Consider the following 19234-nt stretch of genomic DNA (forward strand, 5'->3'; position numbering starts at 1 on the left):
TTAATTAGATACTGCACGTGGCGTTCCCTTTTCACCCGTCGATTAACAAAAAATGCTTCGCTGATTGCAATCCACATCGTACCTCAATCATTCGACATCATCGTAACCATGCGTCCTTGAGAACTCAGCTCATTACTGAAGAAATCATTCTTTGTGAAGAGGCCATGTGATATTAGAGGATATTTACCAGTAATTCATTGCAGAAGGGAATTGATATAGCTTCCCACATCCTCAAGGCTCCATAGAAAAAATTTTATTTGTATTTTTCAGCAGCAAAGACGTTTTTTTTTTGTTTCTTTTTACAAAAAGATTGATGAATATTGTTCACTCTTTTATCAAACTGCGACAAGTTATTGCAAGCATTTGAACAAAATATTTATTTTCCTTGGTAAATTCCTCAGTGTAAATTCCACATTTCTGATAAATTTAACGACTCAATGATAAGTGCAAAAATGAATATACTATTATTGAGAATAGTAAACTGGAGAGTCAAATCTCATTGGGCTGTTAGGAAATGGCTTTTCATGTTCGCCAGCTTGGATAGACCGGTAAGTGGCAGTTGAGCGCTTGACATCGACCGGCGCAGACCAACTCCAGTATTTATCTTAATTGTTCAAGTGATAAGAACTGTTTTCAAGCGATTGCACATTTTTGGGGGATAGACAAGAAATCCTGCGAAAAGAAAACGAGTTTTGTACGTGAAGGTCGCCGGATGGGATTCAGAGTGTATTAGGATTCATCGTCAGACAGTTATAATCGGTTCCCAGTGCGACAACGGCTTCGGAAGTTATTACGGAATTCTGTGGATGAACCACTGATGCAAGTTCTGTGGAATATGGTAAGAGGAATATTCCTTTTTCCAACTTTCTACAGCTTCACCCGCAGATGAACGTCATAATCAAAGGAGAGTTTTAAAAAAAAAACCTGAAGAATCATGAAAAACTCAGAGGAATTGCCGTTCAGATCAACTTCTTCATTTTTTTCGGCAATTTCTCTTTGTCACAGAAATGCGCTGAATCCTCATTTAATTCCATTTTATCAACTATAGAAAGCGAAAATTTAGTCTTACGAGACGTGTCCTCATTCTCAATTCAGCGACTCAATAAAAAATTCACGCGCTCGAGTGATTTTGTCTCATTACTTTCCACATTGAAATCGGTGAAAATTCTACGGTTAATTATTCGGAAATCCTTTCTCCCTCCAGGAATTACACTGATCATAATCGAAATGAGCCCTCTCCTTTAAACTCTGGTGAAATAATTCTTCGCTCAATATATTTCGCGATATAATTGTTATTCCAACACCGACGCAATTATCGAAAAACTAATGGCCCAGCAAAAAATAATTCAACCCACTGGCCTGAATGTGGGTGTAAGCAATAACATAATTTGTCAGTTCCTTTCAGCGATGAACTTGACACGATTCTGACATCATTATTATTCGACTCTGATACTCAATTATACACTTGAGTCCTTTTGGATCTTTCAATGAACTATCCGAGATGAAGAAGCTGATGTCGATCCCTTCTTCCAGATCAATCGTTCATTTCAATAGTAAAACAATTGCTGAATTATGAAATCGGTAATTCAAAATAATTCAACCGTGATGAGTAGACTTAATTGATGATGAATATTCACTGGAGACTCGAGCCAGAAATATTCAAGAGTGCGAATGGATCGGGGACATCTCCAGAAGAGCATCGAATATGACCGAGTTACCGAGTTGTTGAGGATGATTCTCGAGGGCATCGAACTGACTCCATTGGATCAGACAATCCCGTTCGCTCCTTGTACGGCAGGAATCAATCCTGCGAGCTATCCTGAAATATTCCAAGGATTGGAATTCCATTTTTTAACGTGGAGATGATACTGCATAGACGAACGTTGTTCGTGTGGAGATACATGAGAGTTGCGAGTTTAAACGGGTTGCTCGGTAATCGAATAAAATGGATAATCGGCCGTGGTTGACTCCTCCATATAGCTGGGACGATATCCTCTCGAAAACTCGTGCCGAGAGAAAATTACGTCAGTGATGGAATGAAGGCGAAATTGTTACCCCTGTTTTGCTTGTCATTATTCAGACATTTATCGACACCACTAAAATTTCAATAATAACTCGTCTGTAATTTTTTTTTAAGTAGGTGATAATGACCAACCAATGCCAAGGATTTACTTTTCTCAGGTGGAGATGCTGACGCGGTCAAAACGCTTTATTTCCATTTTTTATCTCTGGATATATCGCAGCTCGTCTTTCATTTTTATTCATAATTATAGAATCGTTCAGAGCTCCTCGGTTATTACCATGAAATATTTGTGGTAATTTCAAGGCAGCGATCTTCAATCATTCGTCCATTAACAATGCAATTCACTGCGTTGTTCAATTATTGCTGTGAATTGAAAAAACTCAAGTTGTCAGTGCAATTTCCATATTTGCGGAATGAGGAAACCTTGGATTTTCTTCGATTTTTATCTCAAATTTTATGTACAATTGAATCGTAAATCGAATTCAAAGTCAAAAGTTTACAGAACGAATTAATAGTTGGAGTTATCACCAGTTTTTTTTCATACTGCTGCTTAAGAAAAACTAGACACCTGTCATTGTGAAAATATTAAGTGGGACAACTTGAAATATTTAACGACTCACAATTTATATTCAGTTTCAATGAATTCCATCATCCATGTATAAACGAAGTCGGTATACCTACTATAAATAAAAAACTCGATTAAAATTATTTATTATTAGTATTATTATTATTCAAATTAGAGTAATTGAAGTAACTCCTGTCTTCATTTGCACATCAATTCGAAAGTTGAAGCCGCCACTGAAATGTTCACGTTCATTAAATACAGAAAAACTGAATTTTCTAGAATTTGCTTATGATTCTTAAATTTTATGAACCTTAAATTGCAGATTGAAATTAAAATCGAGAGCACATCGAAAGAATTTTATTGGAGACATGAGTAATGGAATAGAGAAAAAATAATGAATAATTTGCATTCGACATTTAGGAAGCGCTCGCAGGTGCAAAATATGGCAATAGTCACCAATAAATTCATATTTTTATTGAAATCTTATTTCACATCTAGATCAAGCGATAAAAATATCGATCTTTCCATCCAATTTTCCAAATAACTCTTAAATTCGAGATTACCACGAGTTTCTAAATCATTATTGACTGCACCGTAAATCTGAGATTCAATAGATCATAAATTCAATTAAAAGTCAGAAATGCTACACCACTTACTTCCACATTTTCAATTCTCATTACAGGAATAAAATCGCTGCTCCAGACTCTGAAGCGTTCGATGCAGTTTCAAATTACCTCCTCACATTACACATATTCACATTAAATCCATATCACATGAGATCCTTTAATGGGGACAATTGACATATAAAAATCATTGAATGAACCTCGAGAAAAACTCATTGGTTGCAAAATTCGCAGCCACAAAGGGTATATCGACTGATTTATGTAATTTTTTTTTTTTAGTATGCGCAGACGTTTAACAGATAGTAGCAATTAGTATAAATACCCAGTCACCTGGTGATGTACAATCCCAACGTCTGAACGTCCGTTAGAGAAGCCGTAGGTGAACATTCAATTTGCAAAAAAGCCATCTGGCTCATCATCGGGAAAGTTCCAATTTGAGAAGCAATTACAAGTGAATTGTGATGAGCTAAGGCAATTAACCAGTAAACCGGAATTGAAATTATTTGCAGGGCAAAATTACAAGCGTTACCTCGAAAATTGGAACAATTTCTCAACGTCAATGATGCTGCTGAAAAAATGAAGAGTTTTCAGTGGATTATTCACGTGTGGTCCTGGGACCGCACGTTATACGGACATTAGTGGATCCAAAAAAATTTAATCATTTTATCGGATTTTAAACAGGAAGAGTCCAACCGCGTAGGAATTACCGGCTCCGCGGTACTCATCACTTGTATCCACAGATGAGGAATTGCTTACATAACACTCAATACAATGCCTGGAATTCCATTGCTAGAATAATCAGTGTTGGAACAGTGGATGCAAGAGAATGAATACAGGGAATCGTGTTGATAATGGAAATACTAATTTTGCTGATAAAAGGACTGGTGATTGCTTCTTCGGGCATGTTTCCCGAAAACATGCGCATTACATCGATTTATCAACTTTTTTGCTAGATACATTAATTACTCCAATGATAATTTTCAATACTCAGTCCATGTTGTTAATTACATCCTAGAACGATATTAATCGATAACGGATAAATTTTGCAATAAAAAAAAAATCCAATTGCCGAACGAGAAAATGGAAAATTTCATTGAAATGTTTTGAATTTTTGGGGATTCCCCCAAGTACAAAATTCACTCTTTCTCTTTTAGTTTTTATATTTTCGTCTCAGGAAATACGTTTTATGGTTTTATTCCAGTAGGACCCCAGAATAACAAGAGGGAAAAAGTCCACGTCGTATGCGTGTTCTTTATTTTTAATCCTATAATCCTGTACAAAGTCAAAAAGACATGAATCATCATTGGGGATGTTATTATTATAAATTATGAAGATAGTCTGCCAGAAAAACAAGCGTAAGCTGAGGAAAATATACGGGAATGAAAGCGATAGTGTCAATAGACTTCTTTGTGTAGTTGAGATTAAAAAGAAAGGGTAATAAATTATCACTACAAATAACTCCTGCAAGCAGTTTCTAAGTGATAGGACCATAATGGCGACAGCGTCACCAAAGATCAACAGACCCGACCTCACCCCCATATTCGGTCATTACTGCTTCATTATCACACCCTAGTTGACAATAAATTAATTAGCCCGACAACAATGTTCATTATTACGTCTGTTCCTCTCGTGAATGTCTCAGAATTGGAAAATAATTGATACACAATTTCGAATGAACGTCAGTTCTATCTGTAAAAATGCAACTCATCGTTTGGAGCAATTAGAAGTCCGTAAAATATGCTCAATTGTTTTTTGATGTCTGTCTCACCTGGAATTAGTACAATAATTAGATTATAATTGGGTAATCACTGAGTGGCAATGGAATGTTTTCCTCAAATAATAAAATATGTAATCTCGAGCATAATTCACAGACAATTGTTACACCAGGTGTGCTTCCTGATGTATTCTTCTATCTCTGTGACAAGTGCCCACCGGATATAAACACTATCCCAACTGATACTCAACACGAGTTTGTTATGTAAAAGTGATATCTGTACTCGTGCATTCATTGTCAAGGCAAGTGGCTTCTTCCGCAGAGTTATTTCTCATTAGTTTATTATGTTTTCCTCAAAAGAAACTAATTACAAATCGATAAAATTAAAGATATATGAGAAATTTGGTTTCTTTGCCAATGAAAATAAAATCCTTAGGGAATTTTTCCCTGATCTATTGGATATTATCCTCAAATTGAGATAAATCTGGCACAGGAACGTGAAATTCACGGATCAATTATCACATGAGGTTCCATCATCCATTAAAAATTCCAAGGTCAATACCATGATTGATTCGACCTCTCCTTGTCCTGAGGCCTATACAAAGTTTTAATAACCACTGAAGATTTTTTCCTCAGGACTAAAAACCGAAGATCCACGATGAGTCATGTCTAGAAGTTTGAGTTTTTTGTTGGAGCAAAAAACCGTTGAGAATCGAGACAATTGAGACAGCAGGCTATCAAGATGCTGCTCCTCAAAAGTTTCTGCCGTAGGATAACAAAGGATTTCCGGATCAAGGAGCTATGGTCCCTCAAACTCATCTTCTTCGTTCAAGCATCGAGTGAATAAAAAAATATCTATTTAACAATAAAAAAAACTCAAATGTCTTCAGTTTCCGGATGGATCTCTTGATAATCATTTCCAATTTCCAGCGCTGTTCGTACTCTATCCGTATCTGACAATTCACATGAGGGAATTGGGAATAAGTGTCGAGGAAACAGCAATAATGAGTGCAGTTACACCCTTTGTAGCAATCGTAATGCCGCCAATCGCTGGTCTAATAGCCGACAGAATAGGCAACTTCAAAGTAAAAAATAATTACCATAGGCATAAAATAATTGCATAAAATGCTAACGAGAAAAGGGAAACTTCACGCTCGATATTTCCTTCCTCAGATCCTGCTCTCTCTCTTTTCATCACTTGGCGGTGCTAGTGCCCTGCTATTACTACTTGTTCCAATCGGTAGGGCTACGGTCAAATACCCGGAACAAGTGGTAATGGATCTAGGCTGTCCAGGAAGCAATGGAGACTTGCTCTTCACAATGAGCCAAATGAGCCATCCCTGTGAGCATCACCACGAGCCCGACATTATGATGAGAATCCAGAGCTGTGGGTGAGTCAGCTTCGAATATTTCCGCTAGATAAATCCTATTTTTTTTTTTTTTTCAAATTATTCAGTGCAATTTTGCATTCGCCAGGTATCTTTGTCGTGTAGATCTGGAGGATGATAACGATCTTCAGACAATGCTGTTCTCGAAGACTTACACTGTCAAGCGTCTGGATTCAGTAAGAAATCACACTGATACTTTTGTTTATCACAGGCCCAATGCCGATCTAGCTCATGTGAGTATTAAAGCAATTTTCGTATCATATTTTTCGTAATTATAGGTTCTAAACAATTTCACTTTTTTTCTCCTCGGGATTCTCACTCTGTCCCATATTTTTTCATATTAAATTGCGTTGAATAGAATGCCAATTACCGAAACTGCACGGTCCCGCAAATTTCAGGCATCAGATGATCACGAGTACACGAAAGAGCACAGACTGCTGAGAAACAATGAGCACTACAAAACGTCAATTCGTCAGCTATCGCAGAGTGGATTTTTCTTTCCAACTCAACGACTCTACAAGTTCACCTGTTCGGAAACTCCTGGAGCAATTGATTCATCAAATTCAACGACTCGCCTCTCAGAAACTGGGGAAAAGTCGTTCAATCAAACTCGGTGCGAGTTCAATGAAATTTTCTCGCAAGTGTGTTTAATAAGCCAATCAGTCCCCTCCATTCCTCTCATCCCCCTCGATTCAACTGGAAATTCATCTTTCAGACTCCAGAGGAACAGAAAGAGGAGTTCCTGACGTTCAAATCCAGAATAACGCTCCTAAATACATCGAGCATGGATGAGTCCGAGAGAAGAAGGAGATATTTAGGAGAAGCAATGACACTAACGAGAGATAGCCCCGTAAAATGCGGAAACACCGATGAGCGAAATCGCGTGACCATCACAGTTCCCCTAGTTAATTGGACGTCAAACGCAGATCCTTACAAATCTCTGATTCTCCAGGAATGCAGCGAGAGGTGCATTGTCACTGCACCGAGAAAGGCGTTGTGCTCAAACATGAACACTGTGATAGAGTACAACACTCAGCTGACATTTTGGTTGTACCTGGGAATAAGAGTCTTCATGGGTAATTACAATCTCAAATAAAATCGCACAATAGAGAATATTTAAAGTCCAATAATGCCCATCCGCAGGAATAATCAGTGGGACAGCATTCGCAATGTTCGAAGGAGCTGTTATAGCAATAGTACGAGAGCAAAAGGCAGATTACGGCCTCCAGAGAATATACGGAAGCATCGGAGGAATGATATCCTCACCCCTATCAGGACTATTAATCGATTACGCAAGTCAGGGTAAAGAGTACACAGACTTCAGGTGCGATAATTCACTTCTTTAATCTCCCCTGACAATCAGAATACGTCATAATATCTCATTCCAGACCTGCATTCTATTTATACTCAGCCCTGAAGATAATCTCGGGTGGACTGATGCTGATGATAAATCTTGAGTTCAAGTCACCGTCTCCCAATGTCGTACGCCACGTTATCACTGTACTTAAGAACGTGGAAATCATTGCTCTCCTCGTTGCTGTTTTCATACTGGGTCAGTGCTACCAGATCAATATTAAAACTTCTTCCCTGATTGACATTCAATATGAACCCCAGAGAATTAGTAGTCTGTCCCCGATGATGAACAAATACAGATGTATGACGCAAACGGAAGTGTCATTGCTCGACCGGAAACAGTCAATTCGGCTAGAGAATTTCGATATTATCATTGGACAATTGTTCAATAATCCTCCGAATCTCCTTTGTCTCCTACAAATAAATAAATAAACTTGAACCAGGAAGAAGGAGAATGAACGACTGGAGATTTTACTCGATGCATTGTTTGTTCTTCAGGCATCGCCTGGGGCTACCTAGAGTCCTTCCTATTCTGGCTGATACAGGACCTGGGAGGTTCAAGGTCATTGATGGGTATCACCATAACAGTCGGCGGAATAGCTGGAATTCCACTTCTTGTACTGTCCGGACCGATAATCAATAAGATCGGCCATGCCAACGTACTCTTCATTGGTTTTGTGTTTAATTCCATCAGACTACTGGGTAAGGCAATTTATCTCTCATCTCATTGATATTCATCATCCACCAGTTTGAAGAAGAAAAAAAAAACGTGAATTCCCCTTGCATAATCGGACAATACTTGCACAATGAAATTGAACGTGGAGAAATAAATCGTGTGCATATATTTTTTGCACAATGGCTGATGTTACCGTTAGTGACCAGTGCTATCTGCTTGATCTTCAATTCGTATTTTCCACGCACAGGCTATTCGCTGATTTACAATCCCTGGCTCTGCCTCATCTTCGAGGCTATGGAATCCGTGACGTCCTCGCTCGCCTTCACAGCCGCCATAACATACGCTGCTAAACTCTCCACCACAGCCACTGATACGTCGATCCAAGGTCTCCTAGGCGGTCTTTATTACGGAGTTGGTGAGTTTAATTCCTCAATTTATTACCGACCAATGTGCATCATCCTGCTGTTAATGTCTACTTTGATATTTAATTGTCATGGCTACACTAAATCTTACCAATTGTATTTTACGACCGCCATTCAATCCTTTTTGCTCCCGAATTAAAGCATTGTAATTGCAAGGACTTACATTTTCCATTTTGTGGGTTCAAATAGCTGAATTCGACGTGAATTATTTCAGACTAAAAAGTCAAAGAGGAAAATTCAGTATAAGAACCGTAGATATATTAAAAAAAATTTCTTTCGCAACTTATTCCTTATCTTTTGTACTGCTTATCACTAGAACAAAAAATTAATTTCGAATAGAATTACTAATATCTTGTTGTTTTTCGGAAAATTAGGTAAAGGTGCTGGAAGCTTGATAGGTGGATACCTGATGACCGCCTTTGGTACACGACCGACATACCAAATTTTCGCAGTTGTCTGCTTGATAACCGGATTAATTTACTTCTTCTTCAATCTGTTTTATCTGAAAAAACGTCCCCAGGTGGAGGGTAACGACATAGTGAAAAAAAAGCCTAAAGTCCAGGGACAACTAGCAGATGTAATAGATACCACTGATAAAAATGAGGCGAAGATGATGGAAGCTATGGAGGGAATAGAGAACTTAGCGTTCACCGATGAATTCCCGATGGTGAATCTAAATGAACCGCCGAGTGCTAAAGCCCTGGAAACAGCCAATAATGCTAAGAATCTCGATAACATAGAGAGAATGCCGGAAGAGAATAAATCGAGAGCAAGAACTGTGAATTCGGTGGATGGTAATCGTAAAGTAGGAGTGACGAATGGGGGTTTCGAGAGGGAGACGAATGGTGAAGTCAATGTTGTTGGAGAAAAAGGAGCATGTGGAGAGGGACAGTAAATGAGGGGTTGTTAGTCTATGCAAACGTGCTCATTCGTCACTCTTCGGTCACTGGAATCACTCTGGACAGTTAATGTTACCTCGAACGACTGTACCATGTACTCATTTTGTTTCAGTGTAAAAATTATTGCAATTCCGAGGAATTTTTTGGAAGGATTTATAGTTTCTCGTCAATTTTATGCTCATACTTGAGAGGTCCATTCCATAATATCCGTTTGAGTTTCTAATGGATGCTTCAGTGTATATAAATGTTAATTTACGGTAAATTTTAACAAATTGATTGCATTATTTTTAAGAACTCTCTCACCACTCGTGCATGACTCGTAATGTTTTTTAAGTGAGAAAAAACCAACATGAAATTCATGTTTATGCTCTTTATATTACCACTCATCTGTGTTATCTTATGCGTACGATGTAGAATTGTAAATTTGTTAATGCAATGTAAATACTGTGAAATTTATAACAGTTATAGGTTTCGGTTACAATAAATGAATTGTTATGGAGTGTTTTCGCGTTGTTCTCTTGGGACGGTGTGTTCATTCTTGTTTGGAGTATTATGGTAACCGTATCTCACGAGGTGAACTCTCGTAACGGTGTGGAGCAGTTTACAAACTGAATTAGTGGTATTTTATGGGTAATCGTTATCATTTAGCGCCTTCGGTGAGGCAGCGAATGTATTGTCTCTATTTTCCTTCATTGGGGATTATTATTCGCAAACTGTTGCACTCCTCATGATAATTATCTCCGCTCTTCGATAATGTCGATACCCTTCGAATTGATCATTAGTTTTTGATTGATTTGGGTATGGATGATGCTTGAGGAGGAAGAAAATGACAATTTTACATGGTCAAATCTGTATCGACGAACCCATCGGGCAATACAGTTACGAGTCTATATATTCCACCCCGAGCATCGTTGACGTACCACTCATCCATGACGAGCAACGATGATGATGTTCTGGCGTCTATTACTACTTCACGCTCCAGTGATTCTCGTGATCCTCACGCCAATAAATACAACGGGAATACCTGAGATTGCGTCATACGCCAAAGTATCAAGAAGTGGTGTGAAAAGTTGGAATCCACCGATAACCAGGTACTTATCTCTCAACGTATCTTTCCAAAACTTCGAATAACTGATTCTAAATCCTCCAGTGGAGAAGTTGAAAGTGAAGGACGGAATTACCAGGCTTCCCCGGTTTATGTTCCCGCCAAGAGCCCGAAACTTCGGAATGGAGAGGCCCAGGAGTTCACACAGAGTCAACAGTAAAGTTGTTAGACTGAGAGAAAAAGCTACCTAATATCGCTAAAGTCATTTCTTGCGGGCATTCCGAGGCGAAGTGGCCAGAGAAAAGGAACGGCATCATCTTCTTCTTTCCAACTTTCATTGTAAAAGAGTATTCCCATTATCCGTTTGGAAGAAAAACAATCAATGTTTCATTGAATGTCGCACTACCCCATCGTAAAAAAAGTTTCACTAAATATCGATTCATCACTATTTTCTCTTCCCAAGAAATAATTTTTGTGGTGTTAACTGGCTCATTTACTCGCATACCTTCAGCTGACTAATTAATTCGATTCAAAGGTACTCCACACTCGATAAGAATGTACTGGCGAATCTCGACCAGAGGAAGCTGAAGAAACACGCGCAAGAGAGATTCCACCCACCAGCTCCCTTCGAGCACGCAATATCTCACTCGAATAAAATAAAGTACCAGGCAGATAGCCCCCCCGATTCCCATGATTTTCCAGTATCTCCAGGTGCTCCAGCATCCCCACCAAATGGCTATGCAACTCTCCCCAAGGATTTGTACTCCTACGAGTACCCGGCAGCATCGAAGCCCTCGAAGGATACATTGCCATCGATCACGATCGATGACTACTCACCAAACGATTACAATCCAAAGGTGAAGTATCACAAGATCTAGTCCCGATATAAGTTGGTTTACCATCACTCGTGATAGCATCTCCAATTATTCCAGCCAGTGGATTCATACCCACCATCACAAGTCTCGCATTCAGCGCAACAGGTGCCCAGCTATCTCGAGAAATATCCAGATAAACCTGATTACCCTGGGCCTGAGCCATTCGATGACACATCCTACGCACACGAGCACGATTACCCCCATGAGATAATCTACGATCATCCGCCGGATCACTACCACCACGATTATACAACGACAACCACTGAGGAACCAGAAATGAACGATCAGCGATTGAACAAACGGCCTTATTCTTATTACTACATTGGCAAGAAACTCTGGTATTTGCCCCTTTATTTCAGCATTTATTTTATTATTTATATTGCTGCGTTGGTCCTCAAGAGTATCGCTAGGCACAAAATCAATTTCCCACAACAACTGGCAGAGGCTGCTGGAGCTAGGCACCTGGGGCAACATGAAACACTTGGATGGATGGATCTCACCCAGAGGGTCTTAAATGGGATCGATTCATTCGCTAGTGGAATTTATAGTAAAAATGGACCCGCGAAGAATTAAAGATTGAATAATGAGAATAAAATTTTGAAAAAGCACCTTTTTTTCATTCTTAAGAATTCAAAAATTTGTTGAAAATTCACAAGGATATGAGGGAATGAGACTGTGCTGCTGCACTTGATGTACCGTGATATTATTTGATTATAACTGCAATAAAATTTTATATTTAAACTTGAGTTGTTTACTTTTCTTGGAGAATTATTGGTTTAAGATGTTAAATGAACAAGCTGTTTGGTCAAGTAATTTCGGAATCTTTGGAGCCTTAAAATCAAACTGTTTGCCGACAGACAAAACCAGTTACCACCACTTCCACTTGAATCTTTGGTAGATTACTTCCTAGAAGAGCATTACAGACGGAATTCAAGAAGAGGCGCAAGTAATGTCAATGTTTTTAAATCATAGAATATTATTCTTTACAGCCTCCACGCCGTCATTTTTCTCGATTCAGAGCTAAATTTCTTTTAATCATTTACTGAGTTTGAAATTTCCTTTTTGCATTCATCAATGAATTATATCACGTTTCGACAATCGAAATGATCTCGTATATGACATTTTAGGAAGTAGATGTGCGCGTACGCAAACGGTACAAAGTACTTCCATTGGTCCTTCACCCGAGCTTCCAATGAACTCGAAAGATTTAATTAGGATAGTTATCAAGTGACATGAGTTTACTTAACGTTTTCAGTGCTACAGTTACAATACCAAGTTCAGTTGAACGATGATCATCAGTCACTCATCTAGTTGGTTGTAGAGTAATATCACAAATCCCAAGTAATCACTCAAAAAATTTTACAACGTTTATACCGATAACATCGCGAAGTATTTAGTTCATCATTTATCGTGGGTTTTCGATGATTCGTGTTGTAATACTCGTAATGACTCTAATGAAAAGTGAATATCAATCTACTGCCATACGTTTAGTAGAAAATTCAGGGAAATGTGCGAAATAGACATATTCAGCAAGAGCAGTTGAAACGTGTTAAAGGATTGGAGATAAGGAACAGATTCTAGAGATTCGAAGTGTAATTGATGAATGAAGTATGGAAACTCTTGTCTTGAAAGTCATAATCGGTATTCTCGTCATGTTTCTCTGCACATGGATAAATGCGGCGAGTCTGGACATGAAGAATAATGACAATGATGGATCAATCACAACTGAGAGGACAGCAGTCGCCACAACCCCGCGATCTTTCAGGTTTGTCATAGTTTTCATAGCAAATAAAATTTTCTAGGGAAAAAAATGATTTTAATGAGTAGGTTATCGAGGGCATATCGACGAGGACACGACGTCGACGGTCATGATGATCATGATGATGACCATGACCATTCGGAAGAAAATGACGAAATGCAGGACTCGAAATCAATAGCCAAGAGCGAGTACTGGGGTGGTTACTACGATTTCTTGATAAACGAGGGTAGCTACAAATTCTGGGCTGTCTTCCAGGCAAGTATAAAAATAAAAAACATAAATACTCCAACAAACTGTTGTACAATTCTTTGGAACTATTCGAGAATTTCTTCAAGATTTGAAATCAATTTGCAACCAGTTCTCTGAATTTATGATTAATTCCACAATTAACGAACCGTGAACTGTCGAAAAATGATTGATCCAACGGATATGGAAGGCAAAACGGAAAAGTGAATTGGCACTCACCACTTGAGCGTACCGTAACAAAAGTTTAATACGTTTTGATCAACAGCTTGCCACTGCTGCACTTCTCATCTACAGTGGATTCGCTGCCCTCTATTACGCCAAGGTAAATCCATCTATCACGGACGACTACGATGATTATTTTCTCCGACGACGAAGAAGACGACGTGACACAACTACACCGTTATTTTTTGGTATGGACATTGCCACATTCCAACGAATAATGGACGCACTGGAGATGAGAAATAATGATTTAATGTAATTAACAATTATCAAATAATTGACATTGAGTTATGACTTTTTGTCAGTATTATTCGCTGTACCCCCCTCTCCGAAAATCCCCCCCAACTATTAAAATTCATGTGTGAGAAGAAGAATTCCACAGCAAGGATATAACGATTTCATCTGATTTATAGCATAATCAAGTGAAATAAAAACCCCATTGAATTATACCCTATGAAAATTTTAAGAATGTAACCCACGTTGTGATATTTTGACATATGAAACGGCTAAAAATTGAATTAATCACCCCAACATTCACGAGAGAATGCACTGATTATGCTCTGCACAGTCCAAAGGAGGATGCAAGTAAAACGCATGAGGAATAAATAAATAAGAAATGACAACAAAGCCAGTGCGCACAGGGTGCAAAACCCCCTTCTGTGCGCATGGGATACCCTTCGGGGTGCATTTCGGGGGACTTGAATCGTCGTCGGTCTGTTGAATATTCCTTGGATTAAAACGTAATAAAAGTCTCGCGAAAAAATGTTGACCGATAAATCAATGTACGATACGCGGCCCTCTCTCTATCTCTTGTCCCCTCACTCCCTCACTCCCTCATCACCTCACCCTTCTCATTCCTCTCTCTGCAATCCACTGCTTAGAGGCAAATTTTCTTCTCCAAGAGAGACGACTGGAGGAACTTGATGATTGAGAAACAGAGATGACTGTCCCGGCGGCATCGGTCCATCGTCTCCTGGACAAAATTCTGCACAGGCGTAGTCGCTGCTCTTAATTTCACCGTCGGCTAATCTCCAATCGCCCATCTGCCCGCACATAACACGTCATGTCCAAATCAAAGGTCTTTAAATCTCGAGGCAGAGGAAGAAATACGGGCGTTAAAATTCGCTGAAACGATGCAATCGGTAATCCGGAAAGGATCGAATTACGGACGTCATGGGGTTATTTCAGTAAGTGATTTTGGTTTTATTTGGAGATATTTTCGGAGTGGGAGTGGGGCAATCGTCATAGCTGAATTTTTCAGCCCTACGATGTGGGTTGAAGTAAGGCCTCGGAGCGCTTTCTCGTACAGAAAAAATGATTTATACCTTGATTTTCAAGTTAATTGCCAACTCAGTATTTTATTGACCGTGCCGATCCCTGCTTGATTTTCGGCGCTAGAATATCTTCTAAGATCTTGAAGCAACATGTCGGAGAGCTCTTGTTCGAATATAAAAAATTATTTACAACTTTGTTCTCGAGTTAATTGCCAAGTCGGTGTTTTATTAACCCCGGAGTTCCTCTCCGTGGCATTTTTCGCCCTAGAATGTGTTAGAGCATCTGTCTAATTTATTGGCAAAAAAAATCTATATCAATCATCATCCCGAGACATCAGCCACTCATTTTGGGCGGAGAATTGCTCGCATTATTGATTGAATAAATTGATAACTGCGAGTACTCATTAAATTCGATCATTACCGGTGATTAGCATATGTCCGTCGTCGAGATGGAGGGAGATCGATTGAAATTTGATGGAATAAAATTTACATGGGAGTAAAAAGGGAAAATTTCGCAGAGTCGAGGGATTTATCGAGGGATTTATCGAAGGATCTTCGACCCTACGCCCCTGCGAAAAATAAAGGGACATTCCCCCACGTACGCATTTTGCTTGGGCCGGTCGTCAAGTTTACCGTGTTCTCAATACCCGCATCACTTGGCTCCCGTAGGCTATGGCGAGATGCTCCATCTTGAACGATTTAAAAAATTTCGAGATAAATTTTAAGTAGAAGGGCACTGGGGGTCGGGATAAGTAGAGCCTGGTGTGCGCTTGGACAAACCTGATTCTGGGGATGCCACTGGCTTCACTTCAGGCTTCCTATCCTGACTCTTCCGATGCTGCATGAAGTACTTCAATAAAAACACGAGGAATTTTTGCGATCGCCACTGAGAGTCTCTTCACGTGATCGTTAATGTACATTTTTAAGGACTTCCAAGGAAAATTAAGAGATATGAGCTAATGTAGATTTTGTAACGAGGACAGCAAATCCAACGCCTCACTTGGCTTCATTAAATAAAATTCAATCAATACTCGAGTCTGATCACCGGATCGAGTAATCCCAAGTGATCGTTGACAGTGCTCAGGTGAATATAAAGAGGGGGAGAAATTGATGAAACAAAGGGAACGGCAATGACGGCACCTAAATAACAAACGAAAAGAATAGTAGGGAGGAGGAGATGGTTGGCTTGCGCATCCTGACGACGAGAGCAAAAGTGGTTGGCCATTATGATGGGAAAAACGGTGGAATGCAACGTGGAATTCGCGTCAGTCGCGTTCTCCTGGTGAGCATCACCAACACCACCATCATCAGTCGGCAAAACGCTTAGAACCTTGGGAGGCTGAATAAAGCGGGAACGTGAAACGGGACAACGAGAGCAAACGTATTTCAAACGGGATAAGGCGGTGGAAGAACACTGGTTCAAGAGTGACGGCTGGTGAAGGGGGAAAAGAGAGTCAGCATTGGATGAAGAAAGGGAAAGGGGCAAGAGACTCGGACTCGTCAAGAAGTGGAAAAAAACTATTATCACAATTTAAACAAGCTATTAACCATTTTTTTTCCCAACTTCCAACGAAATCTTTGAGGTTTGTCAGAGTTTCTTCTGAAAAAATATGCCACTTCCTCCCTCCATCACTCGAAATTTCGACAATTCGAGGGGAGCTCGTGCTCAACACATGAGAATGTTGAAGAACACTACAAAGACCGCCCGCATCTCCAGGATTTTTCAGCGGAACTAATTATGATTTAATTGCCATTATCAGATATCACCCCAAATGGATTGCATCGACAGTGGATTCGACATTTGCCGTCGTAATTGGACATTTTTGCGTCATTTTCATTCATTCCTTCAATTTCTCGAGCACTGGAACCCCGTGGGTACGTGATTTTATTTAATTGTCCGTGAATCTTTTCACGTATTGAATTGGATTTTTCTCGGGTCTTAGTTTAGCCATTCCTAGATTCTCCTGATCTCCACGAATACGTAATGGCTTGAGGTAGGAAGAGGAAAAAAGGATGAATTCTCCGGTGGAAACGTGGGAAAAACACACAGTGCTGAGGCAAGTGAATAATCTTATCTCAAAAAGGGCTCTCTCAAACGTTCGCTTTGTTTCCGTCTTCCAACCTAGCCACTGCGCTTATTTATCCTCCGGCCCAATGTATGTTTACCCCTTTAGCCAATGTACACATTACAGTGGAGTACTTTGTCAAGTAACAATAGGAATATTTTGATAATTCTTTCATTCTCAAAAAAGTCGTTGACAAAATTTACGTGGTACTCAAGCTGCCTCATAATTAACTCTAGACAAAATAGTGTTGTCACAGTTGGCAACTTGTTTACTCACTCTTACACATTCCTCGGCACAAGTTTCATTTGTCAGTGGGTGCTGGCCATCTCCAATGCTACCACAGACTTCCACGACTTGTACGACTTCCATTAACACTCGGCATGGACTTATACGCGTGTAAAACTTATTAATACACTGGCTCTGGAGCCTCTGGAGTTGGCATGAGATGACAGTGATGCAAGGAATCCTCTCTCTCTATTCGACATACACTTGAACGACTTCAACTCGTCTTCTCCTCGGAATGCTTTATGATTTATGAATATCCCACAAACGGTACAGTTTCGAGGGTGAAACAAATTCAGGGGGTTTATTATTTTTTGTCGCATTGTTTCTCTCTTTCTCTTTGCGGATGAGACAAATCAATTTGATCAATATGCCAAGTGAGTAGAAATAGCATCCAAATTTTTTCATTCAATTAAAAATAATATCTCAGGCTATGGATTACTACTCGTGCGTCGTTAACGGAGAGTCCGAGTTCAAGGACTTACATTCAGGTTAATTTCCGGGTTGTTGGTTTATGAGTCGGTAAGATGAGAACACTCACCTCGTTCGTACACATGCTCTTCATCACCTTTTGAATTGTCATGCTTAATATAAAATGAACAATAAAGTATCATTTTTTTGTCGGTTATTATTCTTTGAAGCGTTAGTTCCGCCATTATTCGAGTCATCTCCACTCCTCAACAATTGAATCATAATGTTTCTCTGATTAAACCACCAACAATAATAAAAACCCCATGAATAACACAAGTCCCATATTTTGTTTGATCATCAGTTTATCGTCAACGGAATTCCTGGCAATTCAATACACCAGGTGTTTGACGCAGCCACGAGTTTGACATGCGAATTTAAGGATATTCCACACGTTTTTTGAATTTTTTGGCGAATTATCGATGGGGTCGATGTGAAAAAATATAACGTTTTTGTGTTTTGTCATTATTTAATGGCTCATAAAGGTTTATGGTGATGCGATCATTTTCATGTATTATCTCTACAGTTTTGTGATTCTTTTTAAAAGTTTCGAAAAAACAGAGAAATTCAAGGACGAAATTCTAAACGATTAATTACAGGAGGATTTGGCTATTCATTATGGAGTTTTACCCTGGCTTGCCAGGACTAGATTGCAAACGTTAATTGCCTCGTTATTCTATAAGTCTGAAGCCTCTACCCCGGGATTTACGATTTACAATGAATCAGATGTACGGAGGGCGGGGGTGTACTCTCGTGTGATTTTCTCGTGTGGACTGTAACGGCCTCCAGGTAAGTACAGCAAGGTTTACTTCTCACAGCCTGGGGTCTGTCTCACTGATACTGATGATTTCTAGGGGCCAGCATTCGATCGAACGATACGTGCCGGTAGTACGTAGTCGTCGGGGCCTCTGGTGCTGCCTCATAATTGTCCATCATTGTTCAGGAAACAACTATTATATTCTGGTTCTGCTTTAATTCAAGGAATTATTTTGTTATGATGGAATTTCTATTGTACCTCCACGTCATCGTGGTGAGTTGATGGTAAATGCATAACGGCTTTTTTTATGAATATATCTCTATTGTCAAGAAGAACATGTCGGGTCACTAGAACATTCCTCAAATACGAGAAATTATCGTACTCGTTTTTTCAATGGACACGGAAATTCATAGTTCCCACGGATTGTCCCTTTAAAAAAAAAGGTAACGTTTTTGGTCAGCTTTTTGCGGTGCATACGTCCTCGAATTTTCATGCTCCCCTGATACTTTTCGAAAAATTTCGAATTTTTCGATTTCAGTGAATAACTCCTCGATTTTCATGCTCCCCTGATACTTTTCGA

General features: G+C 39.4%; 3 protein-coding genes across 4 annotated transcripts; all 3 read left to right on the forward strand.

Annotated features, from left to right (window-relative positions):
• The first annotated feature begins 553 nt into the window (after positions 1–553).
• On the forward strand, positions 554–10163 carry LOC105270396 (uncharacterized). 2 transcript variants are annotated; one of them, XM_011311291.1, is made up of 13 exons: positions 554–838; positions 5099–5227; positions 5562–5764; positions 5856–6010; positions 6099–6316; positions 6402–6546; positions 6712–6954; positions 7029–7389; positions 7457–7637; positions 7702–7865; positions 8165–8368; positions 8590–8757; positions 9139–10163. In XM_011311291.1, the coding sequence occupies exons 3-13, from the start codon at positions 5668–5670 to the stop codon at positions 9657–9659; spliced, it is 2457 nt and encodes an 818-aa protein (XP_011309593.1). In that variant the 5' UTR covers positions 554–838; positions 5099–5227; positions 5562–5667; the 3' UTR covers positions 9660–10163. The 2 variants fall into 2 exon arrangements, with proteins under 2 accessions (XP_011309593.1, XP_011309592.1); XM_011311290.1 differs by lacking the exon at positions 5099–5227.
• Positions 10164–10605: 442 nt separating this feature from the next.
• On the forward strand, positions 10606–12184 carry LOC105270438 (uncharacterized). The gene is made up of 4 exons (XM_011311359.1): positions 10606–10754; positions 10814–10924; positions 11244–11565; positions 11641–12184. Exons 1-4 carry the CDS (start codon positions 10606–10608, stop codon positions 12154–12156), a joined length of 1098 nt encoding a protein of 365 aa, XP_011309661.1. The 3' UTR covers positions 12157–12184.
• A 698-nt stretch (positions 12185–12882) lies between these two features.
• LOC105270397 (uncharacterized) lies at positions 12883–14106 on the forward strand. The gene is made up of 3 exons (XM_011311292.1): positions 12883–13348; positions 13411–13597; positions 13854–14106. Exons 1-3 carry the CDS (start codon positions 13194–13196, stop codon positions 14064–14066), a joined length of 555 nt encoding a protein of 184 aa, XP_011309594.1. The 5' UTR covers positions 12883–13193; the 3' UTR covers positions 14067–14106.
• Positions 14107–19234: the final 5128 nt, after the last annotated feature.

This window comes from Fopius arisanus, unplaced genomic scaffold (genome assembly GCF_000806365.1).
Source record: "Fopius arisanus strain USDA-PBARC FA_bdor unplaced genomic scaffold, ASM80636v1 scaffold00087, whole genome shotgun sequence".
NCBI classification, from domain to species: domain Eukaryota; kingdom Metazoa; phylum Arthropoda; class Insecta; order Hymenoptera; family Braconidae; genus Fopius; species Fopius arisanus.

Bases quoted from the DNA above. Each gene is read 5' to 3' on its own strand.
- LOC105270396 (XM_011311291.1), top strand. From the start codon at position 5,668: ATGCTGCTCCTCAAAAGTTTCTGCCGTAGGATAACAAAGGATTTCCGG. The intron at 6,955-7,028 runs GTGTGTTTAATA...TTCATCTTTCAG, and splicing joins TCAATGAAATTTTCTCGCAA to ACTCCAGAGGAACAGAAAGA. The intron at 8,758-9,138 runs GTGAGTTTAATT...TCGGAAAATTAG, and splicing joins CGGTCTTTATTACGGAGTTG to GTAAAGGTGCTGGAAGCTTG.
- LOC105270438 (XM_011311359.1), top strand. From the start codon at position 10,606: ATGATGATGTTCTGGCGTCTATTACTACTTCACGCTCCAGTGATTCTC. The intron at 10,755-10,813 runs GTACTTATCTCT...TAAATCCTCCAG, and splicing joins TGGAATCCACCGATAACCAG to TGGAGAAGTTGAAAGTGAAG. The intron at 11,566-11,640 runs GTGAAGTATCAC...CAATTATTCCAG, and splicing joins CAAACGATTACAATCCAAAG to CCAGTGGATTCATACCCACC.
- LOC105270397 (XM_011311292.1), top strand. From the start codon at position 13,194: ATGGAAACTCTTGTCTTGAAAGTCATAATCGGTATTCTCGTCATGTTT. The intron at 13,349-13,410 runs GTTTGTCATAGT...TTTAATGAGTAG, and splicing joins ACAACCCCGCGATCTTTCAG to GTTATCGAGGGCATATCGAC. The intron at 13,598-13,853 runs GCAAGTATAAAA...TTTGATCAACAG, and splicing joins AATTCTGGGCTGTCTTCCAG to CTTGCCACTGCTGCACTTCT.